This window comes from Melanostigma gelatinosum (genome assembly GCF_949748355.1).
Source record: "Melanostigma gelatinosum genome assembly, chromosome: 15".
NCBI classification, from domain to species: Eukaryota; Metazoa; Chordata; class Actinopteri; order Perciformes; family Zoarcidae; genus Melanostigma; species Melanostigma gelatinosum.
Genome location: NC_136648.1, coordinates 24211372 through 24236953, shown reverse-complemented (window position 1 = coordinate 24236953; position 25582 = coordinate 24211372). Strand labels below are relative to the sequence as shown.

The following is a 25582-nucleotide window of genomic DNA, read 5'->3' as shown; positions in this document are numbered from 1 at the left end:
TTTGAATACAATGGGCAGCAGCAAAACGCTAACGTTATAGGATTTGTAGTCTAATTTTTTTAAGACACATAAAAGCTTCAAAATCAATGAGAGGCGTGTCTACTGAGGTATTTATATCGTAGAACAAAACAATAAATAGTTTGTTTTAACTACAGAGATTATTTCAGGCATTGAACCAAAAACCCACTGACCCTTTGGCTTGCTCAGAAGTGCAGTGGATTTTGGCTCAAAATGTTACTGATTATGACGATAAGTCATTTCACTACATTTCTGGAAAGTCGCCTCAAAATACATTGGAACATTCATAATTTTGTCATATTTTGAACTGTCATTAAATAAAATGACCCTGACTATGACCATGTCAAATTGAATGTGAAAATGGAAGGGAAAGTCACCTCAAAAAGCACAGAAACACATTTTGATTTCCTCATGTCTGAGCTGTCAAACTATCTGAAACCTTAAAATATGGGTTTGTAATGGGTTCCAATACATATTGAGGTGACTTTCCAGTAATTCAATTTACTACTTATGGTCATAATCAGGAAGATTTTGAGCAGAAATCCATTGTGCTTCTCAACAAACCTGTATGGAAACGTTTTGTATCAAATTAGGACCTCTTTGGTGACGTCACATATATATAAGACTTGTTTTGTATTATGTGTAATATAATGTGAGACATGATGGCTGTAGTATTAAAGGGATAGTTCAGGTGTTTTGTATTATATATTCAAAATTACATTTTGTTAGATAACTTCATCATTGAAATGATTGTCTTATTGTTTGTGAATCCATCTTGTGAAGTGACGACACATTTTGGCGCCGACATGTTTCTACAGTAGAGCCGCAGCTCTAATGCGCTATTTGCTGCCATCTAGCGGTTGTACCGACAAACAACAAGACAAACGACAGTTCGAAGACCAACGAATGACACAAGACACATTGAATTAAATCTATATTATATAAAGAGGTTTCTAAACATTTGGGCAATTTTGACAATCCTTCCCTTATGAATCTGTTGTTTGACAGATCACGTGATCTCCCGACCCGGAAGTGAAACGTTGGTTCTGCAGCTGCTGTTCCTTCGTGCGACTCGTCCAGCAGTACGAGTGGAATACAAACTGTCCGGTGTCTGTTGCTCTGTGTTTGTGTGTTTGAAGAGCTTCGTTTGGGTCGGAACCTCCCGTCGGCCACACGGTAACGTCACGCTGCGTCACGTTCTACGCATGCGCTGATGACTTCGTGTAACGTTCATCGGTACACACACATTCCCCCGTCGGTAGCAGAGATTAAGGTGCATTGCTCAAGTACTGAACTGCATTTTGAGGTACTTGTACTTCATGATTTAGTATTTTACTTTATACTTCTGCTTCGCCACAGTTCTGAGGGAAATATTGTACTTTATACTGCACTACAGTTATCTACAGCACAGTACTGCTTACTATTCAGATTAAGATTGCACATAGAAAAAATGAACAGTTTATAAAATATATATATTTTATAAATACGCAACAGTGTTTAAAGTATTTAAAAGAAGCTACACTTCCGCCAGCAACAATACTAAAGTGCTGCCTGTACTTCAACTTTAATATAATATCTATGAAAGAGGCCATTCTGCACAATGACTACTTTTACTGGAGCAAAACAAGTAAAACCTTCTTCTGTTGTCAAACGCAGTAGAATACCTGGGCCTACAAAAAAGATAATGAATCATCAGAATGTCTGTGACGCACTTCCTCCTGAAATGTCAAATGTTCACTGAAGCAGGGAACACCTATTTGGACAAATTCAACTCTGTAATTCTAGATTTCAAAGAGATATCTCCACATGTAATATACTCCGATTAGGAAGAGCAGTAGTTATCAACATGTTACAGACACACACACAAAGACAGACACATACAAGCGTTTGTTGAACTGTAACTGTAAAAGTGTATGTATATCATATAACAACGGTAATGTGTTACTAGTCATACCACTCATGCACCTCCACCGTGTCCCCTTGCAGAGATGAGCCGCTGTGTGCTGGATGAGGAGAGCTTCCGTCTCTGCTGCAGGCTGCTCCTGCAGCGGTCGGAGCAGCTGAGAGACGGCTGGAGCTGGAAGGCCGTCCAGGTGAGGAAGTCTGGACTCATCACATGTCATAGACAGCGGTCCCGACAGCCTGCCGTGGGCCCCCCTGAACGTGGTTAACGGTGCTTTCTGATCCGGGCCTGCAGGGTTCGGAGGAGGGCTACCTGAGGAAGACCGCTCTCAGGTCGGTCTTCATCGACCCGAGCCCGGCTCGTGACCAGGAAGGATCTGGTTCTGACTCGGAGCCACGTACTTCCTGTCAGTCCTGTCCCGATCAGCAGGGACGGGAGAAGGAAGAGGTGAAACATGCCAACATTTATCTTTGCCTTGACTAAATATGACTGAATTATATCCTTCAGTGGTGTTCAAATTAACCTTTAACTAAAATGTTCAACGAATAACATGCACAATCATTAACTTTATTCCATTCACCACCTCCTCCAGTCTGCTCTTGTTGCCTCAGTAGATACTGACCGCGTTAGCGGTGCCATAGATGATGATGAAGATGACGAAGATGAAGGGGTCTGTACGGTGTCTGGAGGCAGCAGCCAGGTGCTTCAGTACGAGTATCACATCCTGCACTCCTGCAGCTATGCTGCTCCTGTGCTCTACTTCAGAGCCTTCACTCAGGGTGAGACAGTCACACACACACACACACACACACACACTCACTGCTACTCTGACTGTGTGACATGAAGTTTATGGTGTCTTGAATATGAATGCATAATGTACAGTATATGATGATGTTATATGATATCAATGTATTACAATCACACCACAGAGCTCTAATAAAAACGTTATTCATATAGCACCTTTAAAAACAGTTTACAAAGTGACAGACAAAGAAAAGCAAAAGCAGGACACGACTAAAGTCAAATTTAGACGCAAAGACAGTGATGTCACATAAAAGCAAGTCTATAAAATGGGTTTTAAAGAGCCAGTGTGTACATTTTCGGGGGATCTATTAGCAGAACTGGAATTTAATATTCATAACTGTCTTTTCACTCGTCTATAATCACCTGAAAATAAGAATCATTGTCTTGTTGTTTTTGTTCACTGAGAAGGAGCCCTTCACCTGTAGAGCTGGTTTTCTTAATGGAGTCCGCCATGTTGCACCACCATGTTTCTACCGTAGCCCAGAAGGGACAAACCAAACACTGACTCTCGAGAGAGCCTTACGGATTTCTACGTTTTATGTTGTTCTCCACACGCTCGTTAAACTGCGGTAAGAGTGTAAAACCTTGGTACCGACAGCCTCCGTCTGACTTCTGTTGCTCCTATAGTAGTGTTACTACGGTATGGACGGCCTCTTGAGTGAGGCAAACGCCGTTGCCACGGTTGGCTCACATTAACTCTTGGAAAGGGAGGAGTGAGCGGAGGGGTATTCAGTCGGTTGCATCTGCAGCTTCAGTACTCCACACTGTCCCTTTAAGAAGCAATTTCAAATACATTACTGATTCCATGTAATGTCCAAACCAACGATATATTAGATATATTAATTTTTTACAGACGACACTTTTCAGCATGTGCATACAAATGATTATAAATTATTAATATACAAAATCTCCACAGCGGCTACAACCACAAAGCAAAACAAATAACTGCACAGTTCTTGCACACACACACACACATAAACACACACACATAAACACAACGCTGCGTTTCTTTTTATGAGACCCAGTGGTGGGCCGTCAGGGCCAGCTAAGCCTTCTCTGCTGGCCTAAACAGAATCACAAAGTCATAGCTATTTTATAATTTAATAATTTTTCATAAATACACTACATGTATTCTAATATTTTCCCCATTATCTTATGTTCTCATTGCACAGCTACTGTCTTCCTCAGTTGCTCTGCTTCCAGTGCAGCTTGTTTTAAGGAGAGCTTTTATCCAATCAGATCTCACCTCTGTGTCTCTAGGTAAGAACAGAGGCCCGAGGCCTGCAGACTCACAAGTGAATCCATGTGCAGTTTAAGTGAATGGGGTCAGAGCTGCTAGCTGGCCTACAAGTACATCAGCATTAGTGCAGCTCAGTTTCCAGGTGCAGCTCTGCAGCGAGGTGCAGCGTGTGCTGTGATTGGTCAGTGGGCGAGCATGTGACTATCGTGAAACGAAACTTAAAGTAGCCAGCAAAGCTTTGTTGGAGTAGTAAGAGTTCAAATTGAAAGATATGGAAGAAATTATGATTTTTTTTGCATTTTGCTTGGTGTAGATTTTTTTTTTTTTTACCTAGCTTTGTTTTTTTTAACACTCAATGGCTGAAGGAGGAGAATCGGTTTTGTCATGCTCTGTTGTCTTATGAATATATGTGACTGGTTCTTGTGAGTTTGTTGTTGTCGTGTTAATTATATAGATTTGGACTGCCGGTATATGCATTGTCCGTTAATTACGAGTTACACCGTCATGAGTGGAGTTATTGTTTGTTAATCTTAGCCTCTCAGAAGTGCGGGGCCTCATCTGTCTTTTGTTTGGGGTTTTTTGTTCCGAGTTCAGAGGTCACAGTGCGTTGTCTGTTACGTGAGCGAAGTCCACCGAAAACATTACATTTCCCTCAATTTAAGCTTCTACATTTTCCAAATGCACTAGTATTATTCAAACGTATTGTTCGGTTCGTAAGCCTCGTACCGAACGGTTTAATACGAATACGTGTATTATTACACCATAGAAACAAGGACAGCACAGTAGCACAGTAGGACAGCACAGTAGGACAGCACAGTAGCACAGCACAGTAGCACGTAGCACAGCACAGTAGGACGTAGCACAGCACAGTAGGACAGCACAGGAGCACAGCAGGACAGCACAGGAGCACAGCACAGTAGAACAGTAGGACAGCACAGTAGGACAGCACAGTAGGACAGTAGAACAGTAGGACAGCACAGTAGCACAGCACAGTAGCACGTAGCACAGCACAGTAGGACAGCACAGTAGCACAGCACAGTAGCACGTAGCACAGCACAGTAGCACAGCACAGTAGCACGTAGCACAGCACAGTAGGACGTAGCACAGCACAGTAGGACAGCACAGGAGCACAGCACAGTAGGACAGTAGCACAGCACAGTAGAACAGTAGCACAGTAGGACAGCACAGGAGCACAGCAGCACAGTAGGACAGCACAGTAGCACAGTAGGACAGCACAGTAGGACAGCACAGTAGGACAGTAGAACAGTAGGACAGCACAGTAGCACAGCACAGTAGGACAGCACAGTAGCACAGCACAGTAGCACGTAGCACAGCACAGTAGGACGTAGCACAGCACAGTAGGACAGCACAGGAGCACAGCACAGTAGAACAGTAGCACAGTAGGACAGCACAGGAGCACAGTAGGACAGCACAGTAGGACAGTAGAACAGTAGGACAGCACAGTAGAACAGTAGGACAGTAGGACAGCACAGTAGCACAGTAGAACAGTAGCACAGCACAGTAGGACAGTAGCACAGTAGGGTAGCACAGTAGGACAGCAAAGTAGGACAGCACAGTAGGACAGTAGCACAGCACAGTAGGACAGTAGCACAGTAGGACAGCACAGTAGCACAGTAGGACAGCACAGTAGCACAGTAGCACAGCACAGTAGGACAGTAGCACAGTAGGACAGTAGCACAGTAGCACAGTAGGACAGCACAGTAGCACAGTAGGACAGCACAGTAGGACAGTAGCACAGTAGGACAGCACAGTAGGACAGCACAGTAGCACAGCACAGTAGCACAGTAGCACAGCACAGTAGGACAGTAGCACAGTAGCACAGTAGCACAGTAGGACAGTAGCACAGTAGCACAGTAGGACAGCACAGTAGCACAGCACAGTAGCACAGCACAGTAGGACAGCACAGTAGGACAGTAGCACAGTAGCACAGTAGGACAGCACAGCAGCACAGTAGCACAGCACAGTAGCACAGTAGCACAGTAGGACAGCACAGTAGCACAGTAGGACAGCACAGTAGCACAGTAGGACAGCACAGTAGCACAGCACAGTAGCACAGTAGGACAGCACAGTAGCACAGTAGGACAGCACAGTAGCACAGTAGGACAGCACAGTAGCACAGTAGGACAGTACAGTAGCACAGTAGGACAGCACAGTAGCACAGTAGGACAGCACAGTAGCACAGTAGCACAGTAGGACAGCACAGTAGCACAGTAGCACAGTAGGACAGCACAGTAGCACAGTAGGACAGCACAGTAGCACAGTAGCACAGTAGGACAGCACAGTAGCACAGTAGGACAGCACAGTAGCACAGTAGCACAGTAGGACAGCACAGTAGCACAGCACAGTAGGACAGCACAGTAGCACAGTAGCACAGTAGCACAGCACAGTAGGACAGCACAGTAGGACAGTAGCACAGTAGCACAGTAGCACAGCACAGTAGGACAGCACAGCAGCACAGTAGCACAGCACAGTAGCACAGTAGGACAGCACAGTAGCACAGTAGCACAGCACAGTAGCACAGTAGGACAGCACAGTAGCACAGTAGGACAGCACAGTAGCACAGTAGGACAGCACAGTAGCACAGTAGGACAGCACAGTAGCACAGTAGGACAGCACAGTAGCACAGTAGGACAGCACAGTAGCGCAGTAGGACAGCACAGTAGCACAGTAGCACAGTAGGACAGCACAGTAGCACAGTAGCACAGTAGGACAGCACAGTAGCACAGTAGGACAGCACAGTAGCACAGTAGCACAGTAGGACAGCACAGTAGCACAGTAGGACAGCACAGTAGCACAGTAGCACAGTAGGACAGCACAGTAGCACAGCACAGTAGGACAGCACAGTAGCACAGTAGCACAGTAGCACAGCACAGTAGGACAGCACAGTAGGACAGTAGCACAGTAGCACAGTAGCACAGCACAGTAGGACAGCACAGCAGCACAGTAGCACAGTAGGACAGCACAGTAGCACAGTAGGACAGCACAGTAGCACAGTAGGACAGCACAGTAGCACAGTAGGACAGCACAGTAGCACAGTAGCACAGCACAGTAGCACAGTAGCACAGCACAGTAGGACCAGGTATAAAATGCACTGATTAGACCCATACATCAGACAAACGTTCCCATCAGTTTCTTCTGTAAAACACTTTGTGTACAGTATTTTCTGTGTATGCCCTCAGTGATATCTGTGCTTCGTCTTCTTCCTCGCGTGTCACCACGTCAGAGGGGAGGAGCCTGACGTTGGAGGAGGTGTGGAGCTCCGTCCATCCCAGCTTCAGGCTTCGGCTTCAGAGCAGCCCTCTGAATACCATCACTCTGCAGGTAAAACCAGGACGCACCAGGACCCCCCCCCCAGAGCTCCACTGACCTCTCCCCTCTGTGTCTGTGTGTCAGGAGCATCCTCTGCTGGGTCAGCCCTTCTTCATGCTCCACCCCTGCAGGACAGAGGAGTTCATGAGGCCCGTGCTGCAGGCTCAGGACCAACACAGGTGGGGAAGAAAGCGGTTGCAGAGGGTCCCTCACCTCATGAAGTGTTTATCAGATATCTGTCTCTGTGTCTTTGCAGACCGGTGAACTACGTGCTGTCGTGGCTCAGTGTTGTGGGTCCTGTGGTGGGTCTGGACGTCCCTCTGAAGTACTCCACCTGTGCTGCAGCCTCGCCCGGCAGCAGCACCGAGCCAAACTAAGGCTGTCGGCATCCCTGTGGAGTCTCTGTACTGAGGCTGGGTTATGAACCGGGAAACTGCCCCGGTGCCCGAAATCCTCAGAAGCGCTGAAGGCACATGGTTGTTAGTGTGTCATATTTTTTTGTGTTCATTTCATTTCACAAAAAAACCTGAAATAGTAATAAGGGCCTTGGGTATCTTCTGCGTTTGTACCTGATCTGGAGGCTGTGTTTTGTAGAGGGCCCCTGTTTCAAAAACGAGTTTCAATACTTTTAGTAATACTTAAGATATTATGTGTACATGGGGCATATTCCTAAAGAAATGAGAGAATATCTCTTGCCTCCACACAGCTCTCAACAGGCGACAGCTGAGCAGCTAACGGTGATAACTGCGCTAACTGTTCAAGCAACACGAACAGTGCTGACAGTGTTTACCTGGGGCACGATCACATGCACTAACATGCACTAAAAGCACACATGCGGCCGGCCCGGCTGTGTAAACCTAGCACAGAGAAGCTGTGATGCAGAGGGAGAGGCATTACTCTCTATATGTTCACATAGATAATAGTTGTTTAATTCTATATTAATTCTCTGAATACCGTAAAGAGAACCTTTGAAGAAACAAATTAGTTTAAATATGTTTTGTATACCCTTCATGCCAACACAGAATAATTGCACCATGTCCACATCAACTGAGATAAAACAGAATTTGCACACAGCGTAATGATGGCTGAGCATGAGCTGCTTCAGTGATCAGGTCTCAGGAGGACATGTTGTCCCTCGTGCTGAATCTGCCCCACACAGGTTAGTTTATTACTCAGATTAATGCCAGACTTTGTTGTGAATTGTCATTTCCTGAGTGTGGATAAGTGTTTGGAAGAGATAGACAGAGGAGGAAGATTTAAAAAAAAAAAGGAACACAGTGTTGGGTATACTGGAGCACACGAGGTGATTAAAACACAGCAGAGTAGGGGAAGGAGGGATGTAACGAGCAGCTGCATAATCGCTCAGCCAGTTGAACGATTGCTAAATTGAACAATTCTCCTGTGTTAAAAACGATTGAATTCCTAAATGAAATAAGTATGAGTGATATGTCGACTAAATGGTCTCAAACTGCTCAGGACGGGGCGGACCAACAGCAAACAGGAGAATATTCTAAGAAGCACAAACTAAGGCAACAGCAGGGAGAGGCAATCGCAGCCCTGAAGGACAACTTTGGCTCCAAATAGTTCTGACTCCAATTAATGGGGTCAAATCGGACATGAAAGAGAGACTGGGGCAGGCAGGAAATTAGATGACGATAAAAGGATAATAAAGGGTGTAGAAACAAATCCAAAACAAATGAGCTGGACAACTGGAATTGACGCTCGTGACTCTTGAATCCCAAAGGGCAATTCAGTTGCTTTGCTGGAAAAGTGACTACCTGACATCCTGGGTCCGGAGACCTTCCCTGCTCCACTGATTACCTCAAAGGCCGCCGGGTGCACATCAATCCTCAGCTCTGCAAATCATGATAATCAAGACAAGATCCGAGTCATGCAGGTAGGTTAGAAGACCTGTCCACAGAACCCAACAAGAAGAGGAAGTGATGAAGATGAAGGAACCCTGAAGGTTGATTCATCTAAACTGCTGAATGAAGGTGGTAGCACGAGGGGAAACCCACATGTTCGCTGACCCTTCAAGCGTTTGTCAAAGATCTGGTAACCTAGCTGGCTCGTCAGTGACTGATGCGAACGCTTAACTTGAACTAATGAAAGGTATCGTTCCTACCTACCTTTGTTGCTGTCCTGCAGCTATGGCTGGTATTTAGTTTGTTATGATGGGTTATGCACCGATTCTCTTTTCTGTCCACTTAAAAACATTAGTTGAGCATCTTTAGGAAACCCAAAGGGTGATGATCCTGATTCACAGATCTGCATGATAAACAAGGTCGATGTCTGATATCTGATTGTACTGATTCGTAAATGATCTGAACCTGTGTGATCCTTTGAAGAGTTTCATTAAAGGTTACTCCTCCGCATTTAAATCATACACATCCATCGATCATTTCCTCTTTTCCAGCACTGTGCTCTTCTCTGTGGTACATTAACTGCGACATTAGTAAAAGATATAACGCAGTGAAAAGCTCAGTATGTCCAAATAAACAATGATAAATGACTTCACACACGGGGCTCCACAAGGTTCAGAGCTGGGTCCAAAGTTGTTTGTATTGTAAATCAATATTTGCATTGTGTCCAAAATTATAAATACAAACAAACACATTGCAAATACAAAAATGAATCCATCTTATAAAAATGAACAGGGAGTGTACATTGTTTGAGACCGTGGTTTAACGTGTTTTCCTCATAATACAGCAGACCTGTTGTCTGTGTAAATCCATATCTAGCATCATTTTGGTTACAGGCTGCTCAGCTCTCAAGTCTGCTGGTCTTTATGACTTGCTTTTATCAGACAAACATACATTTGTGTGTTTTGTATGTCTTTGTATCATGTCTTTACCTGGTACTGTTTGCTGGTGCTTTCCTTGTTTTGACCTGCCATGGGACTACAGATGCAAATTAAAGCTATGATGGTCCCTTTTAAATAAAAAATAAAATGTTTGCAGAACTTCCTCTGTTACATCATAAAAACGGATAAATCAAGACTGGACTGAAAAGGAAGCACTAATCCAGAATTTGACCAAATCCTAAAGACCTCGTGGGTTTGACTCTTGGTTTTCAGAGAGATGTCATACAGTATACTGATTAAATATTAAATACTATTGTCACACAAGTGAGGAATGTTACAGTGATAGTTTGTGACTGTGTTGTGAGGTCTTCAGTATGGCTGCTGAAGCTCCAGCTGCACTGTCCTGTGTTCTGGTCTCAGGTGAATCTACAGTCCAGTCCACCAGATGACTGATTTGAGCCGGGCTCATTTCACTTTGTTCTTTCCATTGTGCTGTATATGCCTCTCACACATGCTGGGGAAATAATACACCATTAATGAGGAAAACAGATTACGTACTTATCTCTTCTTTTCAGAGTACATTGTTTGAGTTTATTAAACATTTGCGGCGCTCCCAGCGCAGGAGAAACCATGAATGTGTCTTTCGCTTTATTCATTCATTTTTCATGATACAACTGTCACTGCAGCCCACAAATAAATGTGCTTCTATTATCACCAACTTTCTAAAGACGCAAGTCATTTCACTGTAACTGTGTGTCTATCAGTGCTGATCTTTGTGAATTGGACTGTTTTTGCACTGAAGCTCATTTGCATAAAAAGGGCCCAATTTTGCTCCAATAGTGTGAATATATATTGTAATTACATTTGAATGTGAACCCAACGAGGGACAATAGTTTGAAAGGGAAATAGGGTTAAACTCTCTGTAGCACATCAGTGTCATGCTTTGTATTGAAACGATGTTAAATTACATTATCCCTATTAAATACAAATCTAATATGTCTGAATAAATAAAAAGGAGCACTGACACACTATTGCTTGGCAGCACAGTTAGAGGTGCTTTAAGAACTTCACAGTTTCTTTACGTCTTATTCGCAGAACAATCCTTTCGTGAATTCACTCCTGAATCTTCATACAAAACGGCATTCTTCTTGTTTGAGGGTTTAAATATTACATGAGACCAGGAATGGCACAGCGTTAAAAACACAGGCAGTAAGTCAGTGCATGGTGAAGCAGGGATCCGCTGCAGAGGGAAACGGTCCAGCAGAACCTCCTGGATCCAGCAGAGCCTCCTGGATCCAGCAGAGGCCTCATTTAACCTTAATCTGGTTCTGACTTCGTTGTGTTTTAAAAAGTCTTCCTTTCTGATTGAAGTGTTGGTTTAATACATTGTTCACATTTAGATTTCAGGAGGAGTTGCCCTCCTGTGTGTCGACACAGGTTTATTGGTAGTGAGCGTAGTACACAGGGTCTCCACAGAGGATCAGACCCGTCGTCCTTCTGTAGTCTCTCATTTCTATTGTGGAGAAATTGGCCAGGTGACGTCTGTGCAGGACTGTTGGATGAAGACCGACCAGACTGGCTGCTGACACAGTGGGTATGAGGATCGGATATCAACGCGACTGACTGGATTTTCCCAGAATTCTGTGCAGCTCTGGGGACATGAGGAAAGGTTTCTCTGAACTACCATCATGTCTCTCCAAGTCATCACCTGGTTGGATCGATGAAATGGAGGGACAGATCAAATGGAAGCGTGGGAGAAAAAGTAGGTATGGATGGATGATGGGTAGATGGATTATGATGAACGTGTGGAGGGATGGAGATGACGCAGGGCGAGCAAGTCCAGGATGGAGTTCAAGTTTGAAGCCAAAGGTCAAATGGAGATGTGTGGATGGGAAGTAGAGACAAAAAGAAAGAGACGTTAGTGTTGTTGAATAGACACATGCAGAGGAGATGAACATCATGTGACCACAGAATTCACACTACACAGTGTGGCAATTACAATTATTTTCTCGAATGTAAGACCAGCTGAGACAGACGAGGCTTTCACATCAAGGGACGGGGTTCTGATCCAAGTACACTTGACCCCAAAGTCCAGTTAATTTGATGCGTGTGAACACCGTGTGCCGAACTCAGACAGGGCTCCTCCACGGTTTGTACACTTGACCTGGACTATTTTATGATGGAAGCAAAGCAGCAGTCCTGAACACAGTAATGGCGTGTTTACTTACAGAAGCAGAGGAAGAGCGTGTCAACACACATGGCATAGACGCTGAAGAAGCCGTGAGCGATCAGGTAGGCACCGACCACCACCGTCTGAAGAGAGACACACGTGTTGGACAACTACAGCAGATTTGATTACAGACGAAGGAATGACGTAAAAAACGGACTGTCTTAACAATCCACTGTGTATTTTTTATATATGCATTCTTTGTATTTTCATTGCTTATTGGTGTCATTTATTATCCTGTTGATTACTGTTCAGATGTGTCTCCCTGACACAAGTTGCAGCTAATCAGTTGTCCCCAAATCAGGGGTGAGTTCATAAAACATGGTTAGCAGCCGCTGATAGCACCATGACTTGTGCATAATGTGCAACCACTATCTGCCCCGTCTCAAAGTCCCACTCACTAAAGATATTCCACTGATGATATTTTTACACAATTACATCATTTAAATATGTGTGAATTTTAAAAAAGGAGCGAATTTTAAAAAAGGAGCACCAAGATGGTATTTGCTTGGCAGCAAAGTTAGAGGTGCATTTCACCCTTTGAGGTGCTTCGAGAATTACACGTTGTTTTTTTTAACAACAATGCCAAAGACATCATACATGTCCATGTATGCACAACGTGTGTGTGTGTGTGTGTGTGTGTGTGTGTGTGTGTGTGTGTGTGAGAGAGAGACTCTGACCAGCAGGGGGACCCAGTAGTAGTTGAGATTGGGCACTTCGTCCTGAATAACAGGGATCCTCCTCGTGAAGAACAGGTATGCAATCACACCTGAAACACACACACACACACACACACACACACACACACCTTCTTGCTGTCTTCTCTGATCTCTGTACTATTTTTCTGAACCATATCATTATATTCAGAAATAAGTTGCAGGTTGCTTGAAATGTGTAATGTGAAACATTTAACATGAAAGTTTTTTACACACCAAAAACGTAATTCTTTCTGAGATTTCACTCGAATAAAGACATCAAACAATACCGTTGTGTGGAAGGGACATAATCAAAACGTGTACAACAATATGGAGGCAAGAAGGCAAAATGTACAACTCATTTCAACCTTGACAAAGGCAGTGCAGACCAGATCACTCCTACCTTTCACAATAAAAGCCATTGACATGTATACTGTAGAAGTCAAACTCACTCAGAGCATTTCACAAAAAGGAAAGTCAATAAAGCAGCTGCTCTGGGTCAACGGGATCCTGGCTGATTCGTATCGCAGCTGGTATGAATAGTTTTGATGCAACATATTTGTTGGTGAGTGTTTCACATTTTCATGTCATTTATTGGTTTATTCGTCACGCCCTTCTACCAAGAGGCGTAAAGGCCTTCAGACTTGAGCCGTGTACTGTCACTTACCAACTCCTCCTGCTATCAGAACTTTGCCCAGAAACAACAGGAAGTCCGTCACTCGGTCCAGAACGGCAACCCTGTGGAGACAGTCACCTCTCATCTGAACAGAGTACCAGTGTGCTGCTCACAGTCACAGCCAGAGTGTGTTCACAGGGTTTAATGATCATAAACAGCCTCTCTTATGAAGACTATAATAACAGCACAAACATGTGTCCAAACGATAAGCCTGTGAAAAAGGCCTCACCTGACCACATTCCTCATCAGCAGGAAGAAGGCTTCTCTGGCCGAGGTACAAAAGCTCTTACCATAGATCGCCACCTAGTGGAGAAGGGACAGACCACAGCTCTCATAACAACACAGGGCTGCTGTTGTTGACACAATGGACAGTGATATTCAAATGACTCTGGTTGGAAAGAAAAACACTTCATATAAGGAGCAATGTGTAAGATGTGGCCATATGCAGCAGTCTCACCTCTAGTACAGTCATCAGTTTCAAAAGAAAACAGCTACCACGCAAAAGTCATCCAAACTGCTGAAACTTGTCAGATGTGGTGTCGGCCTGTGGTTTAGTTAGCCATCTGTGTGTTTACTGTGACACTAACCGGGCTGAACGGTCCGTGTACGCTTTGATAGTCTGTTTATTGGCTGAGAGTGAGACGAGGGTACGTCTCATGTTTTCATTTTGATGAAACGTGCGGTGGCACCGGGGGACAGAGCTTCAGTTGGTGGCTGTGGCCCAGCACCGGGGATCACAGCGGGCTGCTGGAACGCTGGGTCTGGGCTGTGTGACCTCAGCAACAGCAAGTTTGCGGCAGGGAGTCGGGGCAGTCCCATGTGATCAGAACCAGAGCTGGGGTTTTCACTGGCTGAATTCAAGCTAACTGACTGTCCGTCTCCCAGAGCCATCACACACTCTCCTCACTTGGGTCGTGGTGGCCGGGAGGAACAAGCGAAGGGAGCGAGTCGGATTTAATCGAATAAACAAGCTATTAAAACGTTAAATGTGATTGACAAGCCCTCGGAGCAGCTCTACTTCTTGGTCATCTCGTGGTGGACAGAGGACAGATTGGACGCTATAGTGACTCACTATCGCCCCCCGAGGTACGAGTGGTACTACAAGACAGGACGGGCCAGGGTTAGCTGGTTAGCGTGCTGATTTCAGTAGATACCTCTGGCCACATCTTACACATTGCAACTTTAATCAACTCACCATGATGTAAGCATTACGGTTCATGTAGCGGATGAATTTCTCCAAACACCAAAAACAACATTGCAGACAGTGCATCATGAACCTGGACAGGCTGTTGTCAACACCTACATGGATACACATGTACAGGATTGGTACAGTGATAGTGGTACTAATTATAGTAGTAGTAAGTCACAGTGTGTATACGTGTTAGTGCCTCTTAGTTTCTGCTCCAGGTATTCTAGGATGATCCGGACCAGTTGGGCAACTGAAAGAATTAGAGCTCCAAATGCCAAAGAGCCTGTGTGATACCTGAAGAAGGACAGAGGAAGAGCTCAATACGTTGCTACGCACAAGGCTGTCTGTGTTGTTTTGCATACAATGTGACACATAATGAATCCCAGGCTCGGTCTTGACCTGATGGCCCTGCTGAACGATGAAAAGAGTGGACACGGCGGGATGTCCTGAGGCTTCCTCCTGGCCCAGTAGTAGCTGGCAAACGTCCCGGCCAGGGTGCACTGCTCCAGGGCCAGGCTGAAGTTGACCAGCCAGAGGAAGACCAGCAGGTTGGACACCTGCAGCAGGAAGAGGTAGTGGTGGTAGGACGTCTCCCCACCGTAGAAGGCGAACAGACACTGAGAGCCCAGACACAACACTGATTTGGAGATGTTGGTTCTGTTGAAGGTCTGACAGAGAAGTGAGGGGCGAGAACAGAGGAGAGTTGTTATCTCTGCTTAGCAAATGATGAGCACAACTAAAACGACGCCCGTCTTATGTCAGTAGAAGGAGAGCTAATTAGCAGCAGAGTGTTTGGCTAACAGAGCTAACAGCTGACTGATTAGTACCCCACAATGCCCTAAAACCTGAGTCACTACGCCTACTACGGTAACACTACTGTATGACTGTACCTCTGGGTTGCAGGTACTGTTGGCATGGGGACAGCTGACATCAGGAGACATGACTTTGTAGACAGCTTCACCTGAGGACGCTAGGTAACTGGTCCCACAGAGTGCTGGTTAAAGACACAACTAACAAGCTGGTTGATGAACTAGAAATTACATTTCCCATCCTCTGGACACTGAAGACTTTTACAAACACATATTTGAACTCTCTGCTCTACAAGAAGTTAACATTGTTGTTTCTCGTCACAGTGAAGGAAGGATACACGGCAGTCACCGCCCAGTAGGAGAAGCAAACAGTCAAGAGGAGAAAGGTGATGACTGGAAAGAAAAGCGTGGACATGATGTGACCGATGGCTCTGCAACAACAGAGAAACCTGTCATCATACAATTCTTTGTTTTTTCTTCTTATGATCTGACTTCTGCAGATGTCTGTAGAGTTCATACTTGCTGGCCTCTCTGAGCATGGCGATGGCCACTCGCACTCTTCTTCTCAAGAAGATCAACATCAACAAGATGGAAGCTTCTGTCACCCCCAGAGACACCACTGACAAACACAAACAAGAGGTCATGCTCGTTATATGTTTTTTACCTTTTTGCTTTCTTAATCCCCCAAAGATTACTGTTTGGAAATGTATCGAAATGATTTCTGATTCTCTTAGTAGTCTGAATTACGATTCAATTCAATTCAATGTGGCTTAAGTGGCATGAAAGTTTAAAAAAAAGAACAATGTTGCCAAATCATCAAAATAAAAAAGTACACAATGATATTAATACAACGTTAAGTTTCCTTATAAAGTACACAAGCACACATTATTTGACCAATTGGTTGAATTAGACCCACACTATGTATTAGGAACATTTGTATGTAAACAATAAATAAAAAATAAATCAAGGAGCCGGTGAAAGGGGGGAATATTCGGAGAAAAAACATATTCATGAGAGGAAAGTCGTACATTTAGGGGGAAAAAATCTGCTATATTCAAAATATATATATATATATTCAAAAGTCAGAATCTGTGTTCTAATGACTTCCTGTCAAATCTCCCAAAGCAGTCGGACTTACATAGTACGATCCATGTCTGTGTGAGTTGCAGATAGACCTGCAGGTCAGTCTGTAGCCCCACCTCTACAATGGCGACATCAGAGCCTGGTCTGTGTCTCAGCCGGGACAACTCGGCGGAGCAGAACCACATACCTGCACACACACACGGACACTTCATGAAAGAAGGAAGTTGTTCTCCTCAAGGCAGCAGTAAAGGACGAGATAAGATGTGAATCATCCCGACACAACGCACCTGATGCCAGCAGCAGTATGACGGTGATGATGGTAGTCCACAGCAGCCACCCAGCTGTGAACCGCAGCAGCAGGATGAAGATCAGACTGACAGCCAAGGATATCAGCAGGCCTCTGTCACAGACACGAGAGTTCACAACAATATGGTCGCACATAGATCACCCGGATTTTGTCTCACTGGTTCTAAAACTAAATGATTTGAGGTTTATCACAGTGCTTGTGTTTAGCAGTATATGTGACAGAGACTCAGAGACAAACCTCTGAGATCCATGTTCTGTATGTGTTTCAACTCTGTCTCCTTCTTGCAAGAATAAATGTCCTGTGATTTAATGATTTTTACATCGGCCTCGAGTGAATTTTTCTAACACAAAGTTACCCTTGAAGGTGTGACAGATTTGTGAGGCACTGATTGTTTAATGGAATACACTTTAAGAAGAAGAAGAAACATTCCTTTATTCGTCCCACAGTGGGGAAATTATTCTCTGCATTTGACCCATCCCTGTATATATAGGGAGCAGTGGGCTGCCAATGACAGGCGCCCAGGGGAGCAGTTAGGGGTACAGTGTCTTGCTCAGGGACACTTCGACACAGGACACGGTGCAGCCGATATCCCTGACGGAGGCCACTAAGGTAGTTAAAAAGCTCCTTGGTGGCAAGGTGCTGGGGGAGGATGAGATCTGCCCTGAGATGCTGAAGGCTCTGGACAGTGCCCATGGACTGGCAGACCGGGGTGGTGGTTCCCATCTTCAAAAAGGGGGACCAGAGAGTGTGCTCGAATTACCGGGGTATCACACTACTCAGCCTCCCGGGGAAGGCTTATGCCAGGGTGCTGGAAAGGAGGCTCTGACCGTTTGTCGAAACTCAGATTCAAGAGGAGCAGTGCGGATCCCGTCCCGGCCGTGGAACAGTGGACCAGCTCTTTACCCTCGTAAGACTACTGGAGGGATTCTGGGAGTTTACCCAACCAGTCTACATGTGCGGGAGTATGGGGTGCCAGACCCATTACAACGGGCGATCCGGTCTCTGTACGACTGCAGTAGGAGCTGTGTCCGCATTCTCGGCAATAACTTCCCGGTGGGTGTTGGCCTCCGCCAGGGCTGCCCTTTGTCACCGGTCCTGTTCGTGACTTTCACGGACAGGATATCTAGGTGCAGCCTGGGGGCGGAGAACGTCAGGTTCGGGGGTCTCGGGATCGCCTCTCTGCTGTTTGCAGATGATGTGGTCCTGTTGGCCTCCTCGGATCGTGACCTCCAGCATTCACTGGGGCGGTTTGCAGCTGAGTGTGAAGCGGTGGGGATGAGAGTTAGCACCTCCAAATCTGAGGCCATGGTTCTCTGCCAGAAACTGGTGGATTGCTCCCTCCAGGTGGGGACGGAGTGCCTACCTCAAGCGAAGGAGTTCAAGTATCTCGGGGTCTTGTTCACGAGTGAGGGTAAGATGGAGTGGGAGATCGACAGGCGGATCGGTGCGGCTGCAGCAGTAAAGCAGGCGCTGCACTGGACGGTCTTGGTGAAGAGGTAGCTGAGCCGGAAGGCAAAGCTCTCAATGTACCACTCGGTATACGTTCCTACCCTCACCTATGGTCACCAACTCTGAGTCGTGACCGAAAGGACAAGGTCGCGGCTACAAGCGGCCGAAATGAGTTTCCTCCGTAGGGTGGCCGGGCTCAGCCTTAGAGATAGAGTAAGGAGCTCGGTCATCAGGAGGGAGCTTGGAGTCGAGCCGCTATTCCTTTGCGTCGAAAGGAGTCAGCTGAGGTGGTTCGGGCATCTAATTATGATGCCTCCTGGACGCCTCCCACTGGAGGTTTTCCAGGCACGTCCAACTGGGAAGAGACCCGGGGAAGACCCAGAACACGCTGCAGAGATTACATCTCCCAGCTGGCCTGGGAACGCCTCAGGATCTCCCATGATCTGGCCCGAGGTGTTTTATGATAAAGTCTAATGACAGAGGGCAGGAATGTTCTCCTGTATCTGTCCTTGTGACAGCAGAGCTGGATCAGTCTGTTGGAGAAAGTGCTCCTCTGTCCCTGCAGTAGGTGGAGAGGGTGGTCCGGGTTATCCAATATGGATAATAGTTTCTTCAGTGTCCTCCTCTCCACCACCTCTTCCAGATTGTCTTGTTTGCAGCCAATGATGGAGCCGGCCTTCTTAACCAGTTTGTTAAGTCTGTTGGTGTCTCCGGCTCCAATGCTGCTCCCCCAGCAGACTACAGGAGTACAGTGCACTGGTTACAACAGACTGTAGAACATCTCCAGCATCTTGCTGCACACGTTGAAGGATCGAAGTTTCCTCAAGAAAAAGAGTTGACTCCTCCCCTTCTTGTACACAGCGTTGATGTTGGTCTTCCAGTTCAGTCTGCTGCCGATGGAGACACCCAGGTACTTGTACTCCTCCTCCCGTCCGTCCCTTACACACCCGACCACTGCAGAGTCATCAGAGAACTTCTGCAGATGGCATGACCCAGAGTTGTACTGGAAGTCAGTAGTGTACAAGGTGAACAGGAAGGGAGACAGAACAGTTCCCTGTGGGGCTCCAGTATCACTGACCACCGTATCAGACAGCACACGGCCATGAGACGTCCCTCTCATGTTGCCGGTGAGAGGGACGTCTGGGTCAGCCTGCTTGGCCTGCTGCCACCGCGACCCGACCCCGGATAAGCGGAGGAAAATGTATGGATGGATGAATATACAGGAGATTGTTTTCACTTGAAGAAGTGTGAAATAAAATAGCTTGAGAAGACCCTGAATGAAGAAGCCACACGTTTGCCTGTCTTATTATTTCCTGTTTTCTCAGGCATAAATCTGTTATCAGGCTTTAACTTTAAGCTGGGACCTGTAACACGTACACAACTGCTACTTATAGGTAGGTCCTGATGAGACATCTCTTTGGAAAGCTATGAGTCTTGTGATTCAATTTGTGCAAACCATTTCAAGATACAATCACAACAGCACAATCAACGCCTCTGTCAGACCACCAACCCATAAACAAGCAGTTACAAAATCGAGGCAACTCACCGATGAAGCCTTATAGAAGTCCACCCCTCGATAATATTCCAGCAAAAACGGTCTTGTTACATTGCCAAAGGTCCAGACGATCCAATCCAGGAAAACATTTAGTCCAAAACACATTATTACGTCCATGGACTGATGTTGCATCATTTCATATTGGCCGGCAGATATACCTAATTATCTATGTATTTTCGAACATAACTTCAGTTTGCATGCAAACATTGAAGCTCTCTGTGTCTCAAAATAGCGGTTGCACTCTTGCCTTTTGATTGACACCTCATTTGACCCAATAGGAGCTTCCTTGTCCTGTCCACAGCCTAGAATAGCCAACGAGAGTCCGCGTTGAAGGAAAGTGCCTGACCCTCTTCTTTCGTGTAAAGCTTGAGCCAATTGCAACCGATCGTTCGGATGACTGACGCTTCGTATAGCCAATGAAATTTCAAAAATAATGATATGCAGCTTCAGGGGGTGGATTTAGAGGCAGAACGTGGAAGTAACCGCGAGTCAGGTCGCTGTGTCCGTGCGTTAAATGCAAAGTGTGGTTTTTGAGAGTTTTGGAGAATTTAGGAAAGTAAATAATGGTGAAATAACTTATAGATAACTGTATTTAGACATAAATAAGCTATAGTTTGAATTATGAATGGACATTTCTACACAGCCTAGGTGTTACGCCTAGACCTTCTGGGTAGTGTTTGTTGCCACAGTCTGTTCCTGTTGTGTTTATCACTCACCTTGTCTCTCGTTTCAGACGCCCCCCCTCCCTCGTGTGCCGTCCTCCTGGGTGATTACAAGCCCCGCCCTCATTGCTTCCACCTGGGCCTCGTTCCCCTGTGTATTTAGTCTGTGTTTCCTCCTTGTCCTGTGCCAGTTTGTCTCGGAGATGTTTGAGGAGCGTATCAGCGATATTTCCCTGTGTGCCTCTCCTGTGTACCGAACCCTGATCAAAGTAAAGAACTTGTACGTGGAACCTATCTACCTCGCCTTGAGTCTGCTTTTGAGTCCTGCTCCCTGTGGGCCCCAGACCCCCCTAACACTAGGTATGTTACCATGGTTATCACGGGTCCCCAAATATCCTTTTTTTGGAAAGTGCCTCGACATACCCTTAGAAAAACATGTGTACAATATTCATTTTCTGTGGTATTGTTATCAAATTTGAACTTGGATTAGGTAAGGCTTCATGTCATGGTCCCATTGTGTTTTCCAGCTAATAAGTCCCAGCTATAGTCATCTGCAGGCATCTGTTTCCAAAAACATATCCAGGCGGAAATAGAAACCTTCTATTTTAGTGTGTTCAAACTTCCATTACTCAATACCAGTAGCACTTCAGAGTGTTACCTTTCAAAAGACACCAACACCATGCATGTACTCCAAATGGTTCAAGAACAGCTTTCAATTTACTTTGGATATGCCTTGGATAGGCTAGTTTTACTGGAGTGGTAACAGGTTAAACATTAATAATGAACCGTCAAACAACAATGAATCAAGTAAATGTGCATGTTATTTAGAAGGTAAGTGATGGTGACAACAACAAACTGCTGATCAGAAACGTTTTCAAAACTTAGCAGAGCTGCTACTGATACTTGTTCATGTCTAGACACAACTAGCTGTGGGGCTAAACAGCTGCTAAATATCTTTGAGTCATGTGTTGTGGCTTTTCTGTGTGTGCTGTTTGTGTAGTTACATGAGTATCCACGCCCATGACTTGACGTAATCCTCCACGATCTTCATGCCCAGCTCCTTAGTGTCCACTAGTCCTGTTATACCCCTGCATGGAGGAGAGGGGGGGAGGAGTTATTTGAGCAGAAATGAAGCAGAGAAAGAAAACAGAGACCGGTTCTTTCAATGTTACATCAGAGACAAAGACAAAGACACTAAGATGCAGAGAAATGCCAGGTTTGTAGGATATTTGTCCATCAGCCAGATGCTAACACTTGAATATACACATTTCAATCTTGATTAGCTGTTGTTCTGTATATAGCTTAAATAAAAAAATTAAAAAAAACAATTTTCTAATGAAACTATGACGGCCTATTCGGGCAAATGTAGAAAAAAATGTAATACATGATCAAAATTAGGTAGCAGGGGAAGGGGGCAATATTCTGAGAAAAAACAAAGTCATACAAGAAAAAACTGACAAATTTACATTTTGATTTAGAGATATGCAATGCCTTTCCTATAGCACTTCCTATATTCAGTCGTGTGTTTTTCTTTTAAATTTATGACTGCAATCTCAGACAATATGAACGTTTTTTCTTGTAAATTTACGACTATAATCTCGCAAACTATTTATTATTTCTATTGCCCCATCATATGAAATACCCCCACACTGCCACACTCAAAGTCTGACATTCATTTTTGCAGATAATATTTAAACATGTAGAAGTTAAAATAGAAACTAGTAGAAAAACATATGAAGGTAAGTCACCCTGCAGGGTCTTGTAATGGTAAATGGACTGTACTTGTATAGCGCTTTTCTAGTCTTTCCGACCACTCAAAGCGCTTTCACACTACTTGTCATCGTTCACCCATTCACACACTGATGGCAGGCTAAGTGCCACCTGCCTATCAGACTAACTCATTCATATACTGTAGGCACAGCTACGGTGGAGGGGAGGGAAAAGTGTCGGTTGGACGAAGTGCAGTTAGTTTGTTAGTGCCGTTGAGTGATCTTTGACAAGTGGACACAGCAGAAGACAGACATGAAAAACAAGAAGTAGTAGAAGTTACAGTACTTGGCAGCATGTTGGAGTTCAGTTACACTACGAGCCATTTCCAGAGCGTCTTTAAAGCTGGTTCTGTTCGCTACAGTCACAGTCCCATTCTGAGTGATGAAGTCTGGTAGACATCTCTGGAGAACTGCCACACACACACACACACACACGCACTGTGAGCATCGTGGTTTTCCACTGACTACTACTGACTACATTTCAACTGATTATCCACTCCATCTATTATGTAAATCAAATGTGATTGATATGATGATCGTATTGACACGTCATTTTTTCATGACTTTGGTCTGCGAAAAAAACATTGAATTTGACTTATACAACCTACATTAAAATTGAAGCATTGACAAAACTACCGGTAGTTAACTTTAGGTAGGTTACGGGAGAGGGGGTATCTCATCCTTACATGGTCTACTGGGTACAATCATGGAGGGACAGTCCTCATCTCGTAGAACCTGAGATACTGGCTGGAAGAAACAGCGGAGCGACAGGAGGGTTACAATGACAGCATGTATGAGAGTTCTGGTTCTTGGTGAAGACTTTTGGTCAGCACACACACAAAGTTAGTTTTAACTTTGGAAAAGGGGGAATTCAGGTTTCATCAAGATGTATTCGAGATGTATTTGAGAGTCCGATACTGGACTGCACCCATGAGAGGTGAATGTAGTCACCCTGACGTCACCCATTGGTTTGTGGACTATGATTTTGAAGCCTTAAGTTCAGCATTTTTGACCTTGCCATCTTGGTCTTCCATCAATTTAAAATACATACTTGTATGTATTTATTATCTACGACAACCATTACGTAAGCTACTACGAGCCACAATGGAAGCATTTGGCTGAAAGTCACCAGATAACATGGTCACTCATGAAACTGAAACACCTGTTATTCTGAAACTGTTGTGATCCTTTTTAGAATTCTGTAGAACTTGGGTCCGCTGTTGGGATGTTGATTCTGACAAGCGAACACTTAACAAGCAGACATTCTGATGCTGGTAAACCTTTTAATTCAATGTTTAAAGCTCGGTTAGACATCTGGATGGCTGAGGCAAAACGCCACTTCTGTTGCCGACATGCATACAAAAGTTTAAAGACGCCGGCTTTAAAAGGGTCATTAGGCGTTTGGCTTCACTTGTTAGCCCCTTGGCAATACCTTAAGATTCTGTCTATTAAAGTTCCAAGCAGGATCATCTTTGACCCTCACAATACCGGTCTTCACCTAATCACAGCTTATCAAACCACATCAAGTACTCTAGTAATAAACGTATATACAATGCGTCAGTGTTGGTACCTTGTCAGGGTTATTAAAGCCAGGCTTGCAGAACTGTCTGTAATATTCCCAGTAACTCCTGCTGAGTTTGTGTTGCAGCTGCATCTCAGTGTAGGTGGCAAACTTGTCCGGGCACTTTGACACACACATCTGGAAGAAAATGCACACCGACATTACATGATTTGATAGACTTCTGTTAATGGACATGTGGATCTAACCTTCATCAATGCCAACGCAAAGTTGCAGTCAGCCAGTAAATATCAATCTCAGGAACAAGTACTTTTTGTATTAACAACTGCAATATTGTCTAAGTTAATAAGCACGAGACAATATGTCACTTTTTGTAACTCTAACCCGTACGCCGTGACCACCGCACTCACTTCCAACTCGTCAAACACCAACGATTGGTCAGTGCCCCTCGTCGTCTGATATCAACCAGACTTTACCCGTGTGTTTTATACCTGGGCCTTCAGTGCTGTCCTACTACAGCTGAACCACCTCCTAATAACCTCATTATGACGCCAGCATGACGGGATGCTTCGTCATTAACGGAGAATACATAGAGTCAAAATCAATGTAATTAACACAATGACAAGAACAAACTCACAAGAACCAGTCACATGTATTGATATGACAACAAAGCAGGTAGAATAACATAAAACCCAAATAACACGATTCATCAGGCCTCTGCACATTCCAGCAAAACTGCGGCACTAAAACACGTATTCATCCACACACTCAAGAGCACCATTCAAATATTATTCACATCAGAGGGAACAACATTAACCATGTCATAAACACAACACGATATCAAAATGAACACAGTAGTAACGCTACACAAAAGCAGTTCACTTACCAAAGCTGCTGTTCCCTTAAAGACAAAGTCCATCCTCCTTTCTTTGATGACAAAGAGTTTCATGACACGGTCGTACAGAACGTGCGGTTCAGTTCCAGTAAGAAGTCCTTCTCCATTCATGGACGCCAGTGAAGACAGTCGAGCCTCCCCAGTTGTATTTCTTGAATATGTTTTAATGTGTCTGAGGCTGAAAATGTCCGCTCCACAGAGGCAGCAGATATTGGGAACATGTCTAAATACTAAAAATGTAATGTCACGTAAAAACGTCTTACACATCTTTCAACTTGAACTCTTACTACTACAAAGTTCTGCTAGCTAACTTCACAACAGTCACGCTAGCCCACTGACCAATCAAGCCGCACATTAATGATGTCATACTTGTAGGCCAGCTAGCAGCTGACACTCAAAGGCGTATTCAAAGAATACGCCCAACAATCAACAATATCATCCCCATTTATTTAAAGTGCAAAGAGATTCACTTGTAAGTCTGAAGGCTTCGGGCAGATATTTTTACTTAGAGAACGAAATCTGATTGGATAAAAGCTCTACTTAAAAGTGCAACTGAGGAAGACAGTAGCTGTGCAATGAGATAATAAGTTAATGGGAAAAATATTTAGAATGCATGTCGTGTATTTATGAAAAATAATTAAATTATAAA

General features: G+C 44.7%; 2 protein-coding genes across 4 annotated transcripts in view; one reads left to right on the top strand and one right to left on the bottom strand.

The window, feature by feature from the left end:
* Window positions 1-1072: 1072 nt before the first annotated feature.
* atg10 (ATG10 autophagy related 10 homolog) lies at window positions 1073-7687 on the top strand. Of its 3 annotated transcripts, none has more exons than XM_079285187.1 (7): window positions 1073-1194; window positions 2005-2111; window positions 2216-2368; window positions 2514-2700; window positions 7210-7307; window positions 7380-7474; window positions 7552-7687. In XM_079285187.1, the coding sequence occupies exons 2-7, from the start codon at window positions 2007-2009 to the stop codon at window positions 7670-7672; spliced, it is 759 nt and encodes a 252-aa protein (XP_079141313.1). In that variant the 5' UTR covers window positions 1073-1194; window positions 2005-2006; the 3' UTR covers window positions 7673-7687. The 3 variants fall into 3 exon arrangements, with proteins under 3 accessions (XP_079141313.1, XP_079141314.1, XP_079141315.1); XM_079285188.1 differs by having other exon boundaries at window positions 1110-1291; XM_079285189.1 differs by having other exon boundaries at window positions 1110-1324.
* A 3986-nt stretch (window positions 7688-11673) lies between these two features.
* LOC306789153 (choline transporter-like protein 5-A) overlaps window positions 11674-25582 on the bottom strand; it is a gene marked incomplete at its 5' end in the record, with an annotated part of 41185 nt that continues 27276 nt past the window's right edge. The window contains 17 exons of the mRNA XM_079284959.1: window positions 11674-11806; window positions 12327-12411; window positions 13006-13094; window positions 13688-13758; window positions 13926-13999; window positions 14892-14995; window positions 15085-15179; window positions 15285-15553; window positions 15776-15863; window positions 16033-16125; window positions 16214-16313; window positions 16833-16964; window positions 17065-17177; window positions 21755-21838; window positions 22806-22929; window positions 23206-23266; window positions 24090-24218. Of these exons, the coding sequence (XP_079141085.1) occupies window positions 11709-11806; window positions 12327-12411; window positions 13006-13094; window positions 13688-13758; window positions 13926-13999; window positions 14892-14995; window positions 15085-15179; window positions 15285-15553; window positions 15776-15863; window positions 16033-16125; window positions 16214-16313; window positions 16833-16964; window positions 17065-17177; window positions 21755-21838; window positions 22806-22929; window positions 23206-23266; window positions 24090-24218 (1809 nt within the window). The 3' untranslated portion in view covers window positions 11674-11708. The remainder of the gene's footprint in view (window positions 11807-12326; window positions 12412-13005; window positions 13095-13687; window positions 13759-13925; window positions 14000-14891; window positions 14996-15084; window positions 15180-15284; window positions 15554-15775; window positions 15864-16032; window positions 16126-16213; window positions 16314-16832; window positions 16965-17064; window positions 17178-21754; window positions 21839-22805; window positions 22930-23205; window positions 23267-24089; window positions 24219-25582) is intronic.

Bases quoted from the DNA above. Each gene is read 5' to 3' on its own strand.
- atg10 (XM_079285187.1), top strand. From the start codon at position 2,007: ATGAGCCGCTGTGTGCTGGATGAGGAGAGCTTCCGTCTCTGCTGCAGG. The intron at 2,369-2,513 runs GTGAAACATGCC...CACCTCCTCCAG, and splicing joins AGGGACGGGAGAAGGAAGAG to TCTGCTCTTGTTGCCTCAGT. The intron at 7,475-7,551 runs GTGGGGAAGAAA...GTGTCTTTGCAG, and splicing joins CAGGCTCAGGACCAACACAG to ACCGGTGAACTACGTGCTGT.